The sequence below is a fragment of the Macrotis lagotis genome, chromosome 1 (assembly GCF_037893015.1).
Source record: "Macrotis lagotis isolate mMagLag1 chromosome 1, bilby.v1.9.chrom.fasta, whole genome shotgun sequence".
NCBI lineage: Eukaryota > Metazoa > Chordata > Mammalia > Peramelemorphia > Peramelidae > Macrotis > Macrotis lagotis.
The window spans coordinates 429,326,986-429,351,286 of NC_133658.1; the positions used below are offsets into that span (position 1 = coordinate 429,326,986).

The window sequence follows — 24,301 nt, forward strand, 5'->3', positions numbered from 1 at the left end:
CAAATTCCTTACTTTATTTTACAATATATGTTGCCTTTTTTATAGCATCTCTTTCCAACATACTCCTACTGCTTTTCTACCACCATTATCATGGAACTCTTCCTTGTTAACAAAAAAGAAGCAATTAAACAAAAAATATAATAGCCTCTTGACCATATCTGTATTGAAAATATCAAGTGAAGAGAAATAATGTTTCATCATCAGATCCCTTGGAATCAAGAGTAGTCATTATATTCATCTTATTTCAGATGTAGAGTTTTTATTGATGTCTATTTCATTATGTATCTTCTGTGTTGTTTTCTTTGTTCTATGTCAGTTAATAGGAGTTTTTTCAAGTTTCTCCAAATTCCTGAAATTGTTGTTTCTTGTGGCACAATATTCTTCTTGCTTTTAGCTACCTCAGTTTATTTAGGCATTCTCCAATTAATAGATATTATTTTTCTTCCAATTCTTTGCTATCAACAAAAGTCTCACTATAAATATTTGTTATTATGAGACCTTTCTCCTCTATCTTTGACCTGCTTATGGCATGACTCAAAAGGATATGAAAAATTTAGTCACTTTTCTCCCCTAATCATAAATTGTTTTCAGAACTGTTGGAGTAATTCATGACTCCACCAACAATATGTATACCTTTCTTCCTAGAGTTCCTCTAACCTTTACTATTTCTGAATTTTATCATCTTTGCCAGTTTGAGTTGAAGTGAAACCTGATTTGTTTTAATTTTCATTTTTCTTTTAGCAATTTGAAGTATTTTTTCATATGGCTATTGATCATTTTCATTTTTTTTGAAAATTCTTTACATATATTCTTTGCCTCTGTCTTCTGGAAAATGACTTTTGGTCTTAATCATATGTGTCATTCCCCTCCAAATCTAGAATTTTAGACTTCAAAATATGATGGAAAAATGTTTTCTTCAACTGACAGTTTCCCCTTTAATTATGACTTCATTTATTTTGCCTGTGCAAAAAATAATTTTATGTAATCAGAATTACCGATTTTATGCTTTATGTCTTTTCTTTGGTTAAGAATATTATCAAAGGTACCTTCTTCTGTTGTACTCTGATGATGTTTGTCCTTCATTCTTTTTTTTTAATTTTACAATTTTCCCCCAAAACTTGTTTCCCTCCCCCCACAGAAGCCAGTCTGATAGTCTTTACATTGTTTCCATGCTATACATTGATCAAAATTGAATGTGTTGAGAGAGAAATCATATCCTTAAGGAAAAAAAATAAAATATAAGAGATAGGAAACTTACATAATACATAAGATAACTTTTTTTAAAATTAAAGGTAATAGTCTTTGGTCTTTGTTTAAACTCCACAATTCTTTCTTTGAATACAGATAGTATTCTCCATCGCACCCTAAAATTGTCCCTGATTGATTAAATGAACAAGTCCATTAAAGTTGATCATCACCCCCATATTGTTGTTTGAACATACATTGTTCTTCTGGTTCTGCGCATCTCACTCAGCATCAGTTCATGCAAGTCTTTCCAGGCTTCTCTGAAATCCCATCCCTCCTGGTTGCTAATAGAACAATAGTGTTCCATAACATATATATACCACAGTTTATTCAGCCATTCCCCCAATTGATGGACATTTGCTCAAATTCCAATTCTTTGCCACTGCAAACAGGGCTGCTATGAATATTTTTGTACAAGTGATGTTTTTACCCTTTTTCATGACCTCTTCAGGATACAGACTTAGTAGTAGTGGATGCACTCAGTAGTATGCACATTTTTATTGCCCTTTGGATGTAATTCCACATTACTCTCCAGAAAGATTGGATGAGTTCACAGCTCCACCAGCAATGTATTAGTGTCCCAGATTTCCCACATCCCTGACAACATTGATCACTGTCCTTTCTGGTCATATTCACCAATCTGAGAGGTGTGAGAGTGGTACCTCAGAGATGCTTTAATTTGGATTTCTCTAATCAGTAATAACTTGGAGCAATTTTTCATAAGATTGTGGATTGCCTTGATTTCCTCATCTGTAAATTGCCTCTGCATATCCTCTAACCATTTGTCAATTGGGGAATGGCTTGTTTCTTTATAAATTTGACTTAGTTGTCTATATTTTAAAAAATGAGTCCTTTGTCAGAAATACTTGTTGTAAAAATTGTTTCCCAATTTACTACATTTCTTTTGATCTTGGTTACAGTGGTTTTGTTTGTGCAAAAACTTTTTAATTTAATGTGATCAAAATTATCTAGTTTGTTTTTAATGATGTTCTCCATCTCTTCCTCGGTCATAAACTGATCCCCTTTCCATAGATCTGTCAGGTAAACTATTCCTTGATTGCCTAGTTTGCTTATAATATTGTCTTTTAAGTCTAAATCCTGTACCCATTTTGATCTTATCTTAGTATAGGGTGTGAGATGTTGGTCTAATCCAAGTATCTTCTGTACTAACTTCCAATTTACCCAAAAATTTTTATCAAAGATAGAATTTTTATCCCAGTAGCTGGACTCTTTGGGTTTATCAACCAGCATATTACTATAATCATTTCCTGCAATTACACTTACTCTATTCCACTGATCCACCATTCTATTCCTTAGCCAATTTTAATGACTGATACTTTATAATATAATTTTAGATCTTATAAGGCTAAATCAACTTCTTTTGTCCTTTTTTTCATTAAATCCCTGGATATTCTTGACTTTTTGTTTCTCCATATGAATTTACTTTTTTTCTAGCTCATTAAATTGTCCTTCATTCTTTTCATGCTGCTTTTTTGGGGGGGGGGGGTTGCAAGACAAATGGGGTTAAGTGACTTGCTCAAGGCCACACAGCTAGGTAATTATTAAGTGTCTGAGACCAGATTTGAACCCAGGTACTCCTGACTCCAGGGCCAGTGCTCTATCCACTGGGCAACCTAGCCACCCTTGTCCTTTGTTCTTAAAGAAGACCATGACACCAGGTGAGATGTGACAAGCCCATGAATTGGATTTTAGTGAGGGGATACTGTGCTTACTTTCTTCTCCAGAACCATCTGGGTCAAGTGGCCAGATATGGATGGCTAGAGATGGTCCTGGGCTCTAATGTTTTCTAAGTAACCTCATCTTTAATTTGTATTTGAAATTGTATAGTGCCTCATGCTTATTTAATCCTGTTTTTTGTCAAATTATCAAATTTTTCTACTGGTTCTTATTGAATAAGGAATTCTTTCTGTAGTAATTTGAGCACTGGCTATTTGATTTGATTGCTTCTTGGTCTTTGTTATATAGCCTGTTTTACTTATTTATTTTTTAAAATACATATTAAGATTTTTAAAAATTGATTATTATAACACAATAGTAGTTTATCTGTTAGTCCTGAGTCCCTTTCATTTTTTTCCATTATCTTCTTTGAGATTCTAGGCATTTTAATCCTTCAGACCATTCTTGTAATAATTTTGTCTCATTCTATAAGGTAAACCCTTGGTAGTTTGGTTGTAACACTGCTTCCATAAATTTTGATAGTATAAATTAATTTAGTTAAGTATTTTCATTTTTAATATGTTGGCATGATCTAACCATGAGTAATTAGTCTCTTTTTCAGCCTTTCTTTATGTACTTCTTCCTTAAGTACCTTTTTGTACCTCAGTTTAAGAAAGAAGAAACTGCTGTTAGAAGACATGAAATAATTTGACCAAATTCACATCTTGACCTCGAATCTTTAATTTTTACAGGGCATCTTTATGCCAACAACAAGGTGTGCTGAGCAAATTATTAATGTAAACCAGATTGCAAAGGTATTTATAGCATTTTTTTTAGGTTTTTGCAAGGCAAACAGGGTTAAATGGCTTGCCCAAGGCCACACAGCTAGGTAATTATTAAGTGTCTGAGACTGGATTTGAACCCAGGTACTCCTGACCCCAGGGCCGGTGCTTTATCCACTACGCCACCTAGCCGCCCCTATTTATATCATTTTAGAAGCCATAATACATAAGCTCTACAAGAGCTATATACCAGTTACAAATCATTCAATTTTAAACATTTATTAAGTGCCTATTATATGCAAGGCATATGCTAGACAGTGAAGATACAAAAGGAAAGATGAAATTATCCCTGCCTTTAAAGATCTTATGTTCTACTGATGGAAAATATATTATGAATACAAATAATGGGGGGGGGTGACAAGCTTGAGAAAATAGAAAAAAAATCATTTATTTAAGTATTATATACATATCAGGGCACTTGTGTTAGTTGCTAGGAATAAAATGACAAAAACAAAATAGCGCTTGCTCTCAAGGAGTTTATATCCTACTAGGAAGAAACAACCTGGACCTAGGTTATATATTTATATAATTATTCTCCATAATATTACATAATATTTATGTGATTATTCTCCATAATATGTAACTATGTAGATGTAAATATATAGTTACTTGGAGGAGGGGGACAGAGCACCTGCAACTCTTTTAAAGGAAGTGGTGCTTGAGCTGATTCTTGAAAGAAGCTAGAGATTCTATGAGTCAGCATCGGTAAGGAAGGGATTATATTAAAGTTGTGGGGAGATGGAATGTCATGTACGTACAAGGAGCTACAAATAGGTCAGCTTGGCTAGACAGTAAAGTACAGGAAACATGTCAGCAAACATAAATCTGTTAAGTGTTTATTATATTTCGGGCACTGGGGCCACAAATACAAAGAATGAAATAATTCCTACTCTTAAGCAGCAGAGAAAGAGAACAAGAACCTATATAAGTGTATTCAGAATGAGTAAAGAGAGAATAAATACAAAATAATTAAATATTAGGTGGGGGGGCACTAAAGATTAAGGAGATTGAGAAAGTTTGCTATCAGTGATATTTGTGCTGCTTTTTGAAGAGAAAGAGATTCTAAGAAATAGACATGAAGAGTAAATGCATTCCAGTCATTTGGGAACAGCCTCTGCATCCATGAGTTGGAAGATGGAGTGCTGTTTGGGCAGGATCATAGAGTGTGAAAGTAATGAACAGTGAGGTTAAAAAAGATAGGTTGGTTAGATCAATGCATACCATGGAAACAATGTAAAGACTAACAGACTGCCTTCTCTGAAGGGTGGGGGGGGAGGGAAGCAAGATTAGGGGGAAAATTGTAAAATTTCTCTTAAAAAAAGATAGCTTGGAGCTGGGTTGTGAAGAATTTTAAAAGCTAAAGAAAAGAGTTTGTATTTGATCATGGAGAGGGAGCCCCTAGAGTTGATTAAGGATAGGGGTCACATTATCAGAGAAGAGTGCCTTTGGCAACAGAAATGAGGATGGATGGTAGTGAGAAAGAGTTAAGGAATGGAAACCAAATTAGGATGCTTTGCAATAATCTAGGTGACAAGTGAGAGCCTGAACCAACCTAGGTGATGGTTCTCTAAGAAATGCAGAAGAGACTGGATAGGAGAGACACTATGGAGGAAGAAAAGACAAAATATAGTAAATAGTTGGGTGTGTAGGATATGGGTAAATGAGGAATCCTGAATAATAGTACCCAGGTTAATAACCTAATTGTCCGGAAAAATTAGTGGTACCTTCAAAAGAATTAAAGAATTTTAGCAAAGGGTAGATTGGGGGCAGGGGAGAGGGGGAAGATGGGGAGTGAGCTTCTATTTTGGACATGTTGGATTTGATGTCTTCAAAATATCCAGTTTGAAATGAACAATATTCAGTTCTTTATAGAGTATGGAAGCTCAGTTGAAAGACTGGGTACAGGGCAGCTAGATGGCGCAGTGGATGGAGCACTGTCCTTGGAGTCAGGAGGACCTGAGTTCAAATCCAGCCTCAGACACTTAATAATTACCTAGCTGTATGGCCTTGGGCAAGTCACTTAACACCATTTGCCTTGCAAAAGCCTAAAAAGAAGACAAAACAAAAAAAAAAAAGACTGGGTATGGATATATAGAAACCTATAAGTCATCAGTGGAAGAGATGATATTTAAATCCTAGGAGGTAAATGATAGTTGAATCCTAGGAGGTAATGAGATCACAAAGAAAGAAAAAAGATAAGGACCCATATAGATCCTGAGAAGATAAGTAAACTTGACCTGAGGAAAATCCAGTAAAAGAGAATGAGGAGTGGTTGAACAGATTAGGAGCAGAACCAGGACAGAATAATTTCAAGAAAACTCAAACTAAAGGGAAAAAAAAAACCAGGAGAATAGGGTGGATAGACAGATAAAGCAGGGAGCTCATGAAGAATAAGGAATGTGAAAAGACCATTATATTTGGCAATCAATATATCATTGGCAACTCTGCAGAAAGAAATTTCACTTGAGGGACAGAGGGACAGAATCAAGAAGCCAGATTCCTAAAGACTGAGTAATGAATGAGAAGAAATGAAGCAATGAGTATGGTCAACTTTATTCTAAAAATTTTACTGAGAGTCAGTGTAGGATATAGTGAAGGGGGTTTTTGGGGGGGTTGTTTTTTTTTTAAAGAAAGAATTCATTTATTTTTCCAACTCATGCAATGGTAATTTTCAGCTATCATTTTTTTGCAAAATTTTGAGATTCGCATTTTTTCCCTCCTTCCTTTACCTCCCCCTTGGTATAACCATGCTAAATATAGATTCATATTAATCATATTGTAAAAGAAGAACCAAATCAAAATGGGGAAAAAAACATTAAGAGAGGAAAAAACCATATTACATAAAACAACTTTTAAAAATTGAACATAGTATTTAAACTCTGCACTCCATAGTTCTTTCTCTGGATATGGATAATCTAGGTGCTTTTAATCTAGGAGCATCCTGAAAAGTAATACAGCAAGCAATAGTACTTGGAAGCAGTAGTAAGGAACAAGAAATATTCTGGCTTCCCACTCCTGGAACACTTACTCTGAGCCAAGTATTGGATATCCAAAGAAAGGCAAAAAGTATGGTTTCTATCTTCAAGGTGCTCATATTTTAATGGGAGAGACAAGTAATAAGAAATGCAAGTAACCACATACAAAATATATGTAAATGGAAGGTAATCTCATAGAAAATCTGTCAATATTTATTAATGCCTACTATGTGCTGTACATTGTGCTAAATGCTGGGGATACAAAAAGAGGCAAAACCCAGTCCTTGCCCTAAAGGAACAAACAATCTAAAGCAAATATGTACAAACATGCTATATGCAATATAAATAGAAAATAATTAACAGAGGGAAGGCATTATAATATTTCTAATTGATATTTTATTTCATTTTTTCCATTTATATGCTATGGTAGTTTTTCAGCTTTCATTCATTTGCAAATTTATAAGTTACACATTTTTTTACCACCCTCCCTTCCTTCCCCCTTTCAGTTGGCAGTCTGGTAAAAGTTGTATATGTACATTTTGTGTTTAATATATTTACATATTAGTCATTTTGTATAAGAGGAATTAAGACTAAGGAAAGAAAAAAAACCATGAGATAGGAAGGAAAAGCAGTTTTTAAAAAGAACTTAGATTCAGATTCCATGATACCCCCCCATGTGGATGACATTGTCCATAAGAAGTCTTCCAAGGTTGTCCTTGAACTCTGAGCTGCTGAGAAGAGCTGCATCCATCTTAATTGATCATCTCACAGTGCTGTTAAGGTGTACAATGTTCTTTCAGTTCTGCTTCCTTTGCTCAGCATCAGATCATGTATTTCTTTCTAAAGTCCGACCACTCATGGTTTCTTTTAGAACACCAGTACTCTATAAAATTCATATACCATATCTTGTTCAGCCATTCCCCAGTTGATGGACATCCCCTCAGTTTCCAATTCTTTGCATTACAAAAAGAGCTGGATAGTACTAGAATTCAGAGGGACTAGGAAAGCCTTCCTGTAAAAGATGGAGGTCAGTAGGCAGAAATGAGGAGAAAGAGCATTCCAGGCAAGGGGGACAGTCAGAGCAAATGCCTAGAGATGGAGTGACTGGTTCATGAAACAACTTGAAGGCCAGTGTCCCAGGATCAAAGTGTATGGCAAGGAAATAAAATAGAAGAAAAGTGGAAAGGTTCAAGGCAGCTAGCTAGGTAATGAAGGCCTTTGAATGCCAAACAAAATTTTGCATTTGATCCTGAAGGCATGGGGAGGTACTGAAATTTATTGAGTTTGTTTATGACTGGGGGAGGGATCTGATCTGTTTTAAAAATATCACTGTAGTGGTCAAATGGAGGATTGTGGAAAGACTTGAGGAAGACTATTGCCATACTCCAGACTTGTGGTGATAGGTCAGTGTCAGAAGAGAGAAATGAGCCCATTGGAAAGATGTGGCAAAGATGATATTGATAGGCCTTGGTAACAGATTTGATATGTTAGAAATTAGTGAGGATAACTCCTAGATTGTGAACCTGAAAGATTGGAAGTATAATGTTGCCCTATACATTAATAAGAAAAGTAGGAGGCAGGAAAAGTTTAGAGGGTAATGAATTCAGTTTTGGACATGTTCAAGATATTTGAAAGGCAGTTGGAGATGTAAGACTGGAGGTCAGCAGAGTTTGGGGCAGGATAGACATATTTGAGATTCGTCAGTATAGATAGTAATTAAATTCACTGGAGCTGATGAGATCATCAAGTGAAGTAGTTTAGATGAAAGAGGAAAGGGGACCCAGGACAGAACCCTGAAGAACAGCTACAATTAGAGGGAATGATCTGGAGGAAGATCCAGCAAAAGAGGCATAAAAAGAAGATCCACATAAGTAGGTTACGAGGTTAGAGTGTTGTCTTGCAAACCTGGAGAGAAGAGAATATCAAGGAAGGAGAACAAAGATTGAGAACAGGTCATTGGATATGACAAATAAGAGATCCTCAGTAATTTTGGAAAAGAACATTTCAGTGAAATAATAAGATAAGAGGCCATTTTGTAAGGGATTAAGAAGAAAGAAAGAAGATGGAAAGTAAAGGAATAGAATGTAGATGGCCTTTTCTAGGAGTTTAACTACAAAGACTAAAAGAGATATAGAATTCTAGTATGGGTAATGTTATCAATTGAGAGGTTTTTGAGGATGAGAGCTATTGGCTTATTTTTAGATGATAGGAGTTGAACCACTAGACTGAGAGGAGTTGAAAATAAGTCATATAGTGGGAATAGTGAAGTGTTTGGAGAAGACAGGCTGGAATGGGATCACTTGGCAAGGAGACAAGGCCACCTCTTCATGTGAGGTGGAATTTGTTGCTTTGGATAAAATGCTTAGCCCTTTGCTGTCACACTTGGGATTTGCTGTGCCCAGGAGGAGATAGAAAGATACAAATGATGTAGTCAGAGGAAGTCCTGGCTTCTCTTCTTCCTTAGGAAGGTAGAGATGAGGTAACAGGAGGAAACAGTAGAGTCTTCTACTGAACTGTTTGAATCCCATTTGGTCTTGGTTTCTTATCCTGGTTATTCCACTCCAGGCTTATATGTTGGGCTCAAGGTTAGAACTGAGTCCTCCACCCTTCCAATTCTTCTTTGCTCTTAGATTCAGAGCCACACATTTAGATTCAGAGCTAAGTTTTTGGAATTTGTTCCTTGCTTTAAACATAGCTTAGGGGGTCTCTCACTCCCAACCATTCCTTTCTGTCCTAGAACTGTGACCTGAAACAGTAATGAGCAGCAAAGCTATCTAATAGCATCCATTGTATTTTTGTTAGTGCTAGTTCAGGGAAGAGATCCCTTGTTCCTAGCCCTGGTGATAAGTCACATTCCCCTTAACTTACTGTTTAAAAGACACTTCTGGCAGCTTTTGTCACAGGGTCCAGCTGCCCTGGGCTGGAAAATTACTCACTGTGACTTTTTCTTGGCTCACCCAATTAGAACTCAATCTGGGGTGGGTTTTTTTTTTAATTTAATATTTATTTATTATCATTTTGTACAATTTTTTTATACATTAATAAAATATTCTTAAGAGTAAACAAAATACCTCCTCCCCCTAAAAAATATAGACTCACTTGAGCAATAAAGTAAAGGGGAGAGAAAAAAATTAAAATTAACAAAAATAATAGTAATAATTGTAGGTATGGCCAGGTGGCGCAATGGATGGAGCACCAACCCTAAAGCCATGAGCACCTGAGCCCATATCCGGCCCTGTACACCCAACAATCACCCAGCTGTATGACATGCAAGCCACCCCAACCCCACTGCCCTGCATATACCAAAAAAAAGGGTAAAAAAGACCTAAAATAAAATAAAATAGTAATAATAGTAGGGGAAGCTGGGTGGCAGACAGAGCACTGGCCCTTGAGCCAGGAGCACCCGGGTCTGAATCTGGCCTCAGACACCCAATGAACACCCTGCTTTGCGGCCCCAGGCAGGCCATGCAGCCCTATTTGCCCTGAACCCCCCAAAAAATAATAATAACAATAAATGTGCTTCAGTCTGTGTTCCAACACCATCAACTCTGTCACGAGTGGATCACATTCTTTATGATAAGTCCATCACAAAAATTACTTCCATATTTTTCCACTGTTGCCATTGCTGATCACAACTCCCTCCTTTGGTATTTCTCCACTACCATGTACTATATTTTCTCTCTCCTTTCACTCTGACTCTGCTGTAGGGTAGCTGAGTGGCACAGCAGACAGATCCCCAGCTCTGGGGCCAAGAAGCCCTTAGCCCCCATACCACCCCTTAGGCCCAACATCTACCTGGCCCTATGGTCCCAGACAGGCCATCCAATCCCAGCCCCTCGCAAGAAGTAAAAAAGAAAATGTGTTATATTTGACCACTCTCCCCCCATGGTCCATCCTCTCCTCCTTCATTCACATCCCCACCCCTTCCCCCGTCCCCCCCCTCTTTCCTTCTTACTCTAGATGCCTATACCCCATTGAATATATTTGCTGTTTCCTCTCATAGCCACTGCTGATGAGAGCAAAGATTCCCTCATTCCCCCTTGCCTTCCCCCCTTCCATATCATTGCAATAGCTCATTGTAATAAAGAAAAATCTTATTATGTGAAATATCTTGGCCTATTCCCCCTCTCCTTTTTTCTTTCTCCCATTACATTTCCCTTTTTTTCTATTGACTCCATTTTTACACCATATTTTATCTTCAAATTCAGATTTCTCCTGTGCTACATCTGTACAAGCTCCTTCTATCTGCTCTGTTAATTGAGAAGGTTCATATGAGTATTATCAGTGTCATTTTTCTATACAGGAATATATGCAGTTCATCATCATTAAGTCCCTCATATTTTCCCCTTCTCCTATGCTTCACCTGAGTCCTGCATTTGAAGATCAAACCTTCTGTTCAGCTCTGGCCATTCCAACAGGAACATTTGAAATTCCCCTGGTTCATTGAAAGTCTATCTTTTTCCCTGGAAGAGGACATTCAGTTTTGCTGGGTAGTTGATTCTTGGTTGCATTCTAATCTCTTTTGCCTTGCGGTATATTATATTCCAAGCCCTATGAGCTTTTAATGTAGTTGCTGCTAAGTCCTATGAGATCCTGATTGCAGCTTCATGGTATTTGAATTGTGTCCTTCTGGCTGCTTGTAATATTTTCTCTTTGACTTGGGAGTTCTGGAACTTGGCTATAATATTCCTGGGGGTTGTTTTTTTGGGATCTCTTTCTGGGGGAGATCGGTGTATTCTCTCCATTTCTATTTTGCCTTCTGCTTCTAGGATATCAGGGCAATTTCCCTGTAGTAATTCTTTGAAAATGATATCAAGGGTTTTTTCCTGATCGTGACTTTCAGGTATTCCAATAATTTTTAAATTATCCTTCCTAAATCTGTTTTCCATATCAGTTGTTTTTTCAATAAGATGTTTCACATTTTCTTCTAATTTTTCATTCTTTTGGTTTTGAAGTATTGAGTCCTGATTTTTAGTAAATTCATCAGTCTCCCTGAGTTCTATTCTTTGTCTGAAGGATTTGTTTTCCTCAGAGAGCTTTCTTATCTCTTTTTCCATCTGGCCCATTCTGCTTTTTAAAGCATTCTTCTCCTCAATAACTTTTTGAACTGTTTTATCCATTTGACCTAAGCTGTTTTTTTTTTTTTTTAGGTTTTTGCATGGCAAACGGGGTTAAGTGGCTTGCCCAAGGCCACACAGCTAGGCAATTATTAAGTGTCTGAGACCAGATTTGAACCCTGACTCCAAGGCCGGTACTTTATCCACTGCGCCACCTAGCCGCCCCCTAAGCTGGTTTTTAACATGCTATTTTTTTCAGCATTTTTTTTTTTGGATGTCCTTGACTAAGCTGCTGACTTCATTTTCATGTTTTTCCTGCATCTCTCTCCTTTCTTTTCCCAGTTTTTCTTCTAACTCCCTCATTTGATTTTCAAAGTCTTTTTTGAGCTCTATCATATCCTGAGACCAATTTCTGTTTTTCTTGGAGTCTTTAGATGCAGGAGCTTGTGCTTCCTCATCTTCAGACTGAGTGTTTTGATCCTTCTTGCATATCTTAAGGAGTTTTTGGGAAAATGTTTCACATATATTTTAAAGAGTTATTTAAATGTAAGGTTTTAATTGCCTATTTCTCAATGGTGTTCCTCTTGTTTCTCTGCTTGCTTATTTTCCCAGCCTTAGCCTGTTTTGGGGGTGTTTCCTAAGCTTTTGGGACACTCCCACAAGGGTCTCAGTGTGTGAGGCTCTGTCCTCCCTCCTGGTCTGTGAATGACCATAAGTGCCCCCCTCTGCCATGGGGCTGAGGTGGGGGGGGCCTGCTGTTCTATTTGGGGGGGCCTAGGCTGCAATCAGTATCTGAATGTGGTCAGAACCCCAGAGTCCTGTTCCAGGGGCAAAGGACAGAGCTTGGCAGTCTCTCTCTCTTCACTTCCCTCCTTAGGTTCATTGGGCTGATGCCCTGGGGGCTGCAGCTTACCGGCTCCACCTGCTTCTGTTTCCTGGATCTGGACTGTGGTGGCCATGCTGCCCGCTGTGTGCCCTGAGTGCTGGGCTTCACATGCTCGCCCTGGCAGAGGTCCCCCGCTGTTCCCCCAATCTGTGCCTGGTGCTCCCCAGGGCATAGGTCAGGAAACTCCCCCACTGCTGTGAGCCGTGGTTCCCAGCCCCCTGGGGCTGCCTCTGGGAGGCTGAAGTTCTTTCACTTTGGCAGACTACTCCTCTGGCAGGCTGCCCCTCCAACCCCAGGTTACCTTGAATAGAACTGCCTCCCTGGGTCCCTTTGTGGGTTCTGTCTCACAAAAATTTAGTAAAAGTCCTTAGTTTCAAAGACTTATGAGAGAGTGCCTAAGACAGGAGCCTCTCTTGTAGCCATATTGGCTCCGCCCCCCAATCTGGGGTGTTTTCTAGGTTGTTGTGGAGGTGGTGTTTTGGGTAAAAGAGCAAGAAGGCAAATTTTCACCCTGCTGTCTTGACTCCACCTCTTCTTGCACAGAATAGTGAACAGAATGCTAGATTTAAGAGTCAGAAGACCTGGTTTGACTTCTCCTTCAGTACTTATTAGCTTTAAGATTTTTGTTATTATTCAGTCATATCACTTTGTGTTTGACTCTTCCTAACCCCATTTGGGGTTTTCTTGGAAGATAATGGAGTTTGCCATTTCCTTCTAAGGCCCTTTTTTTCTTTTCACATGAGGAACTGAGGCAAACAGGGTTAAGTGATTTGCCCAGGATCACCCAACTAGTAAGGGTTTAAGAACAGATTTGAACTCAGTAAGATGAGTCTTCCTGACTCCAGCCCAGCATTCTGGGGCCATCTAGCTGCTCTATGAAATTAGCTGGTCACTTAGCCATTCAGTCCCATTTTCCTTATATTTAAATGTAAATAATAATACTTTCACCACCTATCTTTTTTATTTTAAATTTTTTTGCTCTTTTTCACCACCTTTCTTAATGAGTTTTTAATTACATAAATATTTTATTTGTTTTCAATTATATACAATGGTAATTTCTAGCAATTTTTTGCATATCTTAAGGAGTTTTTGGGAAAATGTTTCACATATATTTTAAAGAGTTATTTAAATGTAAGGTTTTAATTGCCTATTTTGAGGTATATATTTGAAAGCAATAAACTCCATTTCTTTAAAAAAAACATTGGAAATATGATTCAGGTCTTTTATTAATTACTGTAGTCAACATTGCATACCTTCTTCCTCTCTCATCTACGTTAGTACCAATTATGAAATCTCAGAATTGGAAGGGTTCATCTATTCTAATCTATATTGGAACAAGAAACTCTTCTTCAACCTCTCTGATGAGAGGTAATGACTACCTTAACCTTGAATACTCCTGGTGATTAGGGCCTACTGCCCATCTTCTTGAACCTCCCAGGTTTCAAGGTGATAGTGTTGCTGAAATTTATAACTGGATTTTTCTGTGCTAGTTTTGGTCTCTTTTACCCTCAAAACATCTTTTCCTTTAACATAAGGGAAATCCTTATAACAAAGTGGTAGGTACACTGTTTGTAGGAGTCACAAGACCTAAGATTTCAGTTATACAAGTTAACTATCCTTAAAACTTTGAGCAAGACCCTTAACTTTTCTCAGCCTCAGTTTTTTTTATCTGTAAAATAAGGAGTTTATGTGATCTCTACAGTACTGTTCAGCTTTGACATTATTATTTAGTTATGATTTTCATAAGTATCAGACAGTCAACAGATAAGACACTAATCACCTACTCTGGTCTAGATATTTTTTTTAAAAAACTAGAGATAAAAAGAAAGACTTCTTGAAAAACCCACATCCTAATGGGAGACACATCACTTAACCACCATGCATAATGAAATTGCAGAAAAGACAAAGTGGAGATGATCAGCAGATAAAAGGGAGCAGAGAAAGGCTTCTTAGATGAGGAGAGGAGGAAACCAGAGAGCTAGAAGACAGAAGTGAGGTAGGAAATTTTTATGGTCATAATGGTCACAATCTTAACTTTTAGACCTTCCTGTCCTGTTCTATAATTAAGAATCAAAACTCAAACTTGGCACATGGGGGGGAATCCTGTTTTCCAATCATTTCTCTTTATGAAGTATATTATGATGTTTTTAAAGTCTACACAGTTTTTTACTTAATTTAACCTATCTTACTTTAGAGCATGATTTAACAATACTTGAAAATGTAATTGGTTTTGTTGCTATGGTAGGTGAATACTTGCAATTTCATAGTTTGCTTTATTGTGGGATGTTTGTTCCAGGATTCTTATTGTGAAATTGTTTGGGAGCCTTTGAGGTTGCCGGGTAGAGAACTGTTATACAACTGGCACTTAAATTTTCAGTACTTTAACAGAAAAGTACAAGAGTCAGAGGGTTCATAGAATTCTGGAGCTCTGAACTTTTTAAAGCTTATAATACAGAATATTCATGGTGATAGAGTCAAGTGTTCCCACAAAACTCAACAGCAGAGAAAGTGGTATAGGATTCAATTCAACAAGATTTTTTTTAAGTGCCTACTGTGCTCAGGAACAAAGGGTTCAGTACCGTTTCACAGAAATTATGGAGAGCTAGAAGCATTTTTCAATGATTTGCATAATATGTTTGATATTCTGCCAAAATGACTATGACCTAAATACTAGGCAGTGATGATCATTCTAATTCTGTGAACATTTATTTAGCGCTTACTATGTACATAGCACTATGGCATATATTATATAAGAGAGACATAAAGTTTTTTGTTTTTTTGTTTTTTGTTTTTAGGTTTTTGCAAGGTAAATGGGGTTAAGTGGCTTGCCCAAGGCCACACAGATAGGTAATTATTAAGTATCTGAGGCTGGATTTGAGCTCAGGTACTCCTGGCTCCAGGGCCAGTGCTCTATCCACTGCACTACCTAGCCACCCCATAAAGTTTTGATAAGATGAAGTGTCTGGGATAGAGCACCGACCCTGGAGTCAGGAGTACCTGACTTCAAATGCTGCCTCAGACTTAATAATTGCCTAGCTGGGTGACCTTGGGCAAGTTACTTGCAAAAAACCTAAAAAAAAAAAAAAAAAAGAAATTACAAAAGAAAACTGCCCATATATCTTAGAACCAAAGTAAAAATTAAAGGAGTATTGAAAAAAATTCCAAAATGAACACTCCCAGAAATATTAAAAAATCCAGAGTTCCCAATCAAGGATTAAAATATTGCAAGCAGCTAGAAATAACATTTTCAAATACTGGCAACCACAGTCAGAATTACACAGAATTTAGCAGTTAAACTTACAATATGTTATTCTGGTAGACAAAGGAGTTAGAATTACAACCAGGAATAATCTGGCTAGCAGAACTGAATATACTCTTACAGGGAGGGAATGTATATTTAATGAAATAGAGGATTTTCAATATTTCCCGATGAAAGATCAGAGCCGAATAGAAAATTTGACATTCAAAAACAATTAAAGAGACAGTTTACATGTTGACTAGAAATACAGGTGGGGGGAATAAGGAGAGAGGTACAAGGGAGAAGCTAAATACTGTGTCCATCTTTCCTAGACTGTAAATGGAGCCCCCTCAGTCTGATCTGCACATCAGAGTAATTGAACTACTTGAATTCCCTTTGATCTTGGTATTCTTTCCGGGATATTCTACTCCAGGTTTATATATTGGACTCAAGGTCCATTTTTAAATGCACCTCCCCTCCTCCCCCCAACCCTCCTTTGCTCTTAGATTCAGAGCCACACAGCTAAGTTTTGGGAACTTGTTCTTTGCTCTGTACATAGCTCTCTGCTCTGGAACTGAATAATGGACAGCAGAGTTGTTTGCTAGCACCCACTCTTGTTCTTAGTGCTGCTTCTGGGAAGGAGATCCCCTTGAATTTCTTTCTGTTCTGTTGTTTCTAACCCTTGTCATCAGTCACAGGAGTTCAACAAGGAACTTTTGATCTGTTGTGATTCCAGACTGAATTAGTTCAGCCCTCCTTTAGCAACCTGGTGGTCTCCCAAAGCCTTGGGCTCCCCATATTGATGCAGGATTTTTTGCAATCAGTGGTTTGGTTTAACTCCACTTTTTAGATCTCTTGAACTCAAATAATGTATATGCCTCAGCCTCTCTGGTAGCAAAGATTACAGGTGTTCACCATCTTGCGTAGCCTTACAGGCATATTGAACAGTGTGAGCAAGGACAGAGAAGCAGTAGAACAGATGAAATATTTGATCAGGCAGTAGAGTTAGTAGTCCTTTTTGTCTGGAACTGAGTGAGGGTGTTGTAGGTGGGAGGAAGAATACAAACTGGGGAGAGGGTTAGGTAATAATATCAAATAAGGCTGCCAACTTAACTGCTAGTGATGCCAGGTTATAGAAGATCTTGAACAAACAGATAAGGAGTTTGAACTTTGCTCCGCAATCAGTAAGGAGCCTCTAAAGATTTTTGAGCAAGAGTGATAAGACCAGACCAGAAGGATGGGTCTGGCAGTGTTTGAAGAATTGGATAGTAAAATGAGTAAAATAACACTGAGGCAAACTAAGGCTTGATTTTTTTTCCAGGGCAAGATAACATTGTTTTGTATAGCAAGCTGTTAATAATGTGGGTCCTTGACCACTTCAGTGGAAGGGACTCCTTCAAAAGTCATTGGATCCTTTTTGTCTGTCTTTGATCTCTTTGGAATATAAACCAAGTAGTAACATCTTTGTGGCAATGTATAATTAAGTAGTTTTTTGAGTATTATTTCAAATTTCTTTGTAGAATGGCAACACTATTTCACAGTTCCACCAACAGTACATCAGTGTGCCTGACCTCTAATAGTCCCTTCAAAAATTGTTACTTTCTATTTTTGTCATCTTTGTCTATGTGAGTCGTTTTAATTTGAATTTTCATTTTATTTTCTTTTGATGCATGTATATCTCACTTTTTCCCTTTTTTTCCTATCAGCAACAATCAGCACTGATTGAGAAATAAAATCATGGGTCCAGGCTACAACTATTATTTACTCCCCACCCCACAAAAAAGTCATTAATATCAAGTCCTTCTTAGAAACTACCATTATCTGGGGCAGTTAGGTGGTGCAGTGGATAGAGCACCCGCCCTGGAGTCAGAAGGACCCGAGTTCACATTCAGCTTCAGACACTTAATAATTACATAGCTATGTGACTTTGGGCAAGTCACTTAACCCTATTGCCTGACAACCCCCTCCCCAAAAAGAATCTACCATTATCCTAGATTATATGTAATTCCTTCAGCTAAAGTTCTAACCTAGTTCTTCATCATGGTGTAGAGATAACCCTACCTGTTCCTAGAAGCTATAGTTTCATAGTATAAGCTCTAGAAGATCTTACAAGGACAGAAAGTAAAGGAATGTATGTCTGTCTTAAAGGATCACTGTAGTTAGTTACCTTTGGAAAGTTCATCACCCCATCCATAGCATCTTTCAAAGATCATTTATCAAGACATAGAGGGAATCTGATTACTGTAGAAAGATTATTAGCCAACTAATATTTAGTTGGTAGAGTTGTGAATTGGTCCAACCATTATGGAAAACAATTTCAAAAGACACTGAACTCTTTATCTACCAGTACCACTTCTAGATAAATAACCAAGGGAAACAAATACAGAGAAAAAAGCCCCATATATACCAACATTTTTTTCTTTTTTATTTATTTTTTTTTAAAGGAAGATTTTATTTAGTTTGAGTTTTACAATTTTTCCCCCATTCTTGCTTCCTTCTCCCCACCCCCACAGAAGGCATTCGGTTAGTCTTTACATTGGTTCCACAACATTTATTTAAAGCAGCACTTTTTATGATAGGAAAGAACTAGAAGGAAAATGGGTGCCTGTTATTTGGGAGATGTCTTTATAAATTGTGATATATGGATGTAGTTTGCCATAAGAAATGAGAATTATGAAAAATACAGAAAATTTTTGGGAGATGTTGAAGTGATATAGAACTAAGAAAGAAGATCTGTGAGAACAGTTTATACAATGTCTGCAGTAATGTAAAAGAAAACACTTTGAAAAACATCAGAACGGTGACGATAGTGACATCAGAATCCTGGCAGAGAAGCATCCCCTTCTGCCTCTTGGGAGAGGATTAGACTGTGAAGTGAATCCTTAATTGTCAGATATATTCAGTCTATTGATGTTTTGCTTAACTAAATTGTCAAAATTATATCCATTCATTTAGGCCTGGTTCTTCCAAGAATTCTTCCACTATCTCAAGTGGATATCATAGAAACTACAAAGATAGTTTTACAGATCATTCAAACTAAATCATTTCTCTTTTTATACATATGGAAACAATAATGGAAGTGAAGTGACTGGTCCAGGGTCATATGACTTTGTGACAAAGCTAGAACCAGAACCTGCATCCCATGACTGGTGACCATCACACTAGCCCCGACTGTATATGGGGCAGCTAAGTGGTAAAATGAATAAAGTCAGGAGGACCTTGGTTCAAGGACCTTGGTATCCAGCCTTGGATAGTTACTAGTTGTAGGATCCTGGTCATTTAACTTTGTTTGCCTCAGTTTCCTCATCCTTAAAATATTTTTGAAGAAGGAAATGGCAAAGGAAACCCTAAATGATATCATGAAAAATCAGACATGACTGAAACACAACTGCTGTAGGTATTAAAAGCTTGCTGATAGGAGAGCATAATCTGGCTATGACTTAAAACTCCACACTAAATTTCATTTCTTTAGAGTCACTACTCTTTTATCAACATAAAAAAATTCTTCAATACTACCATATATTTTAAGACTAAGGCTGACTTAATCTTTTAAAAAAGCTTTGGGAAATTGATTAGAGAAGGAAATCAGCATTAGAGCACAACATAGTAGAAAGTACATTAGAGTCTATGCTAAAAGACCTGAATTCTCTAGGTGCAGCTAGATGGTGCAGTAGATAGAGCACTGGCCTGGAGTAAGGAGTTCCTGAGTTCAAATCTGGCCTCAGATACGTAATAATTACCTAGCTGTGTGGCCTTGGGCAAGTCACTTAACTCCATTTCCTTGCATAAATAAATGAATGAATGAATGAATAAATAAGTGGATGAATGAATAAATAAATAAATGAATGGATGAATGAATGAATGATTGAATGAATGGATGAATGATTGATTGATTGAATGAATGAATGGATGAATAGAGTAAAAGACCTGAATTCTACTAAAAGTTCCAGTTCTTCCATTGATTTATTCTGTGAATTTAGTCAAATCTGCTTTTCTTATGCTTACACAAGACTTCAATTTTGTTTCTTGTAAAATAAGGGACTTAAACTACTGAGATGACCATTAATAGGTGATATCTAATTCTTTCAGCTTCAACCTTCTAGAATCAGTCATAAAATTACAGAGTTGGGAAAGACTTCCAGAGATCATTGAAACTAGCTCATACACAAATCTCTACAAAGTACCCACCACCTTCCACTCACTGTCTATCAAACCTCCAAGAATTCTTTGAAGCAAGTGCTTTTTTTTTAAATAGGTTTTTGAAAAGGTTACATAACTGTCTCAGGGTCATACAGCAAAGAGGTAGAGGGGACAAAAACCTGCTCACACCAAATACTCACTCTTTCAATTTTCTAGCTACCTCCTTATCCCATTAACTCATTATTCCTCACTTCCCTCAGTCCCCTACCTCTGCATTATTTCCTTTACCTGCCTTCTCATTTTCCCATTTGCACCAGTACATATACTTCCACAAAGCCTTTTCTGTTCCATTCCCAGCTAGACATTATCTCTTGATCTCCCCTTCTTCTTACTTTTTTATAATATAAGGTTTGTTCACTTGGTACTTTTCTCACAGTAATATTATAAATGAGATTATTGTTAAGTCATTTCAGTCATGTTCTATTTATGACCCCATTTGGGGTTTTCTTGGCAAAGATACTGAAGTGGTTTGCCATTTCCTTTTCCAAGTTACAAAGAATTGAACACAACTGGAAGACTGAAAAACAATCAAACATTAAAATATACCAGAAGGAGTTAATGAAGGGAAGTAAACTGTAGAAGACTAAAAAGGTAGGAAAGGGCAAAGGGGCAAAAATATGAAGAGATTTAAATGCCAAACAGAGGTGTTTATGTTTGATCCTGGTAATAGGGAGCCACAAGAACTTATTGACTAGAGGGATAAGACACATTAATGAGATCACATTCATTAAAGGGAGTAAGGAGATAGAGTGGGAAGAGACTAGAGATAAAAAAAATAGGAGGCTGTTTAATAATACTACAGATCATCCCATCAATTCTTTTCAAATAGGAAGGCTCATGAGACAGATAGGTGGCACAGTGGGTAGAGCACCAGCCCTGGAGTCAGGAGGACCTGAGCTCAATTCCAGCCTCAGATGTTAATAATTACCTAGCTGTGTGACTTTCTGTCAGTCACTTAACCCCATTGCCTTGCAAAAAGCCAAAAAAAAAAAGAACAAGAAAAAGAAGGAAGTTTCCATACCTGGCAAGGGAAAAGGATGTGATAGTGCCACTACAGGCAGATATTAGAACAAGAGTGGTATGTAGTATATTGAAAAATTCCAGCTCTTTCCCCCTTCTCTCAAGATGGTGGACAAACCCCCCCCCCCCCCCAAAGCTTCCAAAGGAAAAGGTCAGAAAGGGAAAAAAAAGGAAAGGAAGGCCAAAAAGGAAGATGGGGCTGAAAAGGTGGTGAAAAAACCTCGAAAGCATTGCAGTTGAAACCCAGTCTTGGCCTGAGGGATCAGCAGATACTCCAGGTCTGCAATGTATTCCCGCAGAGCCACGTACAAGTGGAAATATGCTGTACCAAAAACCCGTATTGAAAGGAAAAAGAGAGACAAGGTTCCTGCTACTATCTCAAAGCCAGTTGTTAGTGATAAAAATGGAGGAAACTGAGTGGTAAAGATTCACAAAATGCCCAGGTATTACCCTACTGAAGATGTGCTGAGAAAACTCCTAAGTCATGGCAAAAAAACCTTCAGCCAGCATGTGAGGAAACTTCGGTCTAGCATCACCCCAGGCACAGTTCTGATTATGCTCACTGGCCGACACGGGGGGAAGAGTGTGGTTTTCCTGAACCAGCTGGCTAGTGGTTTGCTACTGGTGACTGGACCTCTTGACCATCAATTGGGTTCCTCTACGAAGGACCCATCAGAAATTTGTCATTGCCACCTCTACTAGGGTTAACCTTTCTGGTGTAAAAATTCCAAATCATCTTACTGATGCTTACTTTAAGAAGAGGCTCCATAAACCCAGACACAAAGGAGAATTTTTGACACCAGAGAAAGAAATATGAGATTACAGAGCAGCGCAAGGCTGATCAGAAAGTAGTGGACTCTCAGCTCCTGCCCAAAATCAAGAAAATTCCTCAGCTCCCCAGTTACCTGCTTTCTGTATTCTCTCTCTCCAATGGAGTTTATCCTTACAAATTGGTGTTTTAAATGCCTTGCAGAGAACTCTTATTAAAATATTTGGAATAGCAAAAAAAAAAATTCCATTCCTGGGTTTGCCAGTGATTTTACGTCAGGCAAGATCCCTTATGAGACCTCAGAATTTTCCTGTATTTTATGCTGGACCTGTATCACCTCAAAGATCCTCTGTCAGCACTGCCCCTTTATGGTTCTTTATCAAATGAATCAGACTCCTTTTTAGTCATCAGAAGCCCTACTACCCAAACAAGTAGTATATTCAGTTCATACATTTCCATTGAACTTACAGCTGGAAAAAAAATCATAGAGGTCATCTGGTCCAAATTCTTCATTGAACAAAGAGAAAGAAGCCAGGGTGACACAGGGATTATGATTTTTCCAAGATCCCTTATGTATCTGCATTTTCAGGCAGTCCAGGGCCCCCTTTTGATTTCTGCATAAGTATCTACCCTTTGCTAACTCTTTGAAACCCTTTACTCAAAGAAAAATTAGTTACAAAAAAAAATGAAGGGGGGGTAATCTGGTGAAATACATATTTCCATGATAAAAATAGTCTCTTATTTGTCATTGCTTCTGATGTTCATGACATTTTACAGGGATAACCAGCCAAAAACACCAAGTAACAGCTGCAGCTCTGGGTGGAGAGCAGAAAAAAAATAATGCACACAAAGCTGAGTGATGGGATTGTAAGATTGGCAGAGTCAGTTAAGCCAGGGAAAGAAAAGTGAAGTTGTAGCTAAGAATGAAATATAGGTTGTCTCATGTGACTATTTTGACTCTGTACAACTTGGTGTTAATAATGGCAGCCTGTTTTTTTTTTAAGATTTTATTTATTTTGAATTTTACAATTTTTCCCCCAACCTTGCTTCCCTCCTCCCACCTCCCATAGAAGGCAGTTTGTTAGTCTTTACATTGTTTCCATGCTATGCATGCTCTAAGTTGAATGTGATGAGAGAGAAATCATATCCTTAAGGAAGAAATATAAAGTATGAGATATAACAGAATTACATAATAAGATAACATTTTTTTAAATTAAAGGTAATAGTCTTTGGTCTTTGTTCAAATTCCACAATTTTTTCTCAAGATATAGATGTAATTCTCCGTCGAAGATAACCAACCCCAAAATTGTGCCTGATTGTTGCCCTGTTGGTATAAGCAAGTCCATTAAGGCTGATCATCACCCCCCCATGTTGCTGTTAGGGTGTACAGTGTTTTTCTGGTTCTGCTCATGTTGCTCAGCATCAGTTCATAAAAATCCCTCCAGGCTTCCCTGAATTCCCATCCCTTCTGGTTTCTAATAGAAAAATAGTGTTCCATCACATACATATATGGTTTTGTTTTTTAATGATTGATTTTCTTCTACTAATAGCAATTTCTTACCCTCCCTTTTGTGTGGGACAAATGCCACTTAAATAAATTTCGGAGATCTCTCAAGGTATGAAGAGAAGGCTTTATTCGTTTCTCAAGAAATGGGCCACAATCAATTAGAGAGATTGAGGCAAAAGCAAAAGGCTCAAGAATCACATTTTTCCTAACTCGATCCCCCACAAATGACCCACCCTCGTTAATGAGGAATGTGGTCTTACAATCTAAACGCGAAAACTACCCTAGGGAAAGGAGCATAGAATTCAAAAAAAGCAAACTAATCTAGGGAAAAGAGCATAAAATTCAAACCGAAACCAGATTATCTCTTTAGTCCCAGGAATTGAATGATTCTCCAGACATCAACAGATAAGTTGAAGTCAGTTGACTCTTCAACAGTATCCCAGAAGTTTGCTTTGTCAAGGAAGGGGGAGGTATATAGCTAACCAGATTCAATCTATAATATTTTACTGAAGAAATCTCAACACTTTATCCCACACAATCCCTCCTGTTTTATTTTGATGAGATTTCTTCACATTTCTGAGTTGGCCCTTACATCTAAATAACAAGGCCCTGATCACCTCCTTACTTCCCAGGGACCCTTTTAGATAAGCCCTATATTCACCATAATAGGTATTTTTCCAAAGTTACTGCACAGGGGCAGCTAGGTGGCGTAGTGGATAAAGCACCGGCCTTGGAGTCAGGAGTACCTGGGTTCAAATCGGGTCTCAGACACTTAATAATTACCTAGCTGTGTGGCCTTGGGCAAGCCACTTAACCCCATTTGCCACTTAACCCCATTTGCCTTGCAAAAAAAAAAAAAAAACCTAAAATAAAAAAAAATAAAGG

The 24,301-nt window shown here is 37.7% G+C and overlaps 1 protein-coding gene across 4 annotated transcripts in view; it reads left to right on the forward strand.

Moving 5' to 3' along the window:
- TECPR2 (tectonin beta-propeller repeat containing 2) overlaps positions 1 to 24,301 on the forward strand; it is a 149,817-nt gene that overhangs the window by 112,254 nt on the left and 13,262 nt on the right. The window contains exon 19 of one of the 4 annotated variants that reach the window (XM_074213143.1): positions 14,580 to 24,096. The exons of the other annotated variants lie outside the window; for them this stretch is intronic. Within the exon in view, the coding sequence (XP_074069244.1) occupies positions 14,580 to 14,639 (60 nt within the window). The 3' untranslated portion in view covers positions 14,640 to 24,096. Of the gene's footprint in view, positions 1 to 14,579; positions 24,097 to 24,301 lie in introns of those variants that run through there. 4 annotated transcript variants of the gene reach the window in all.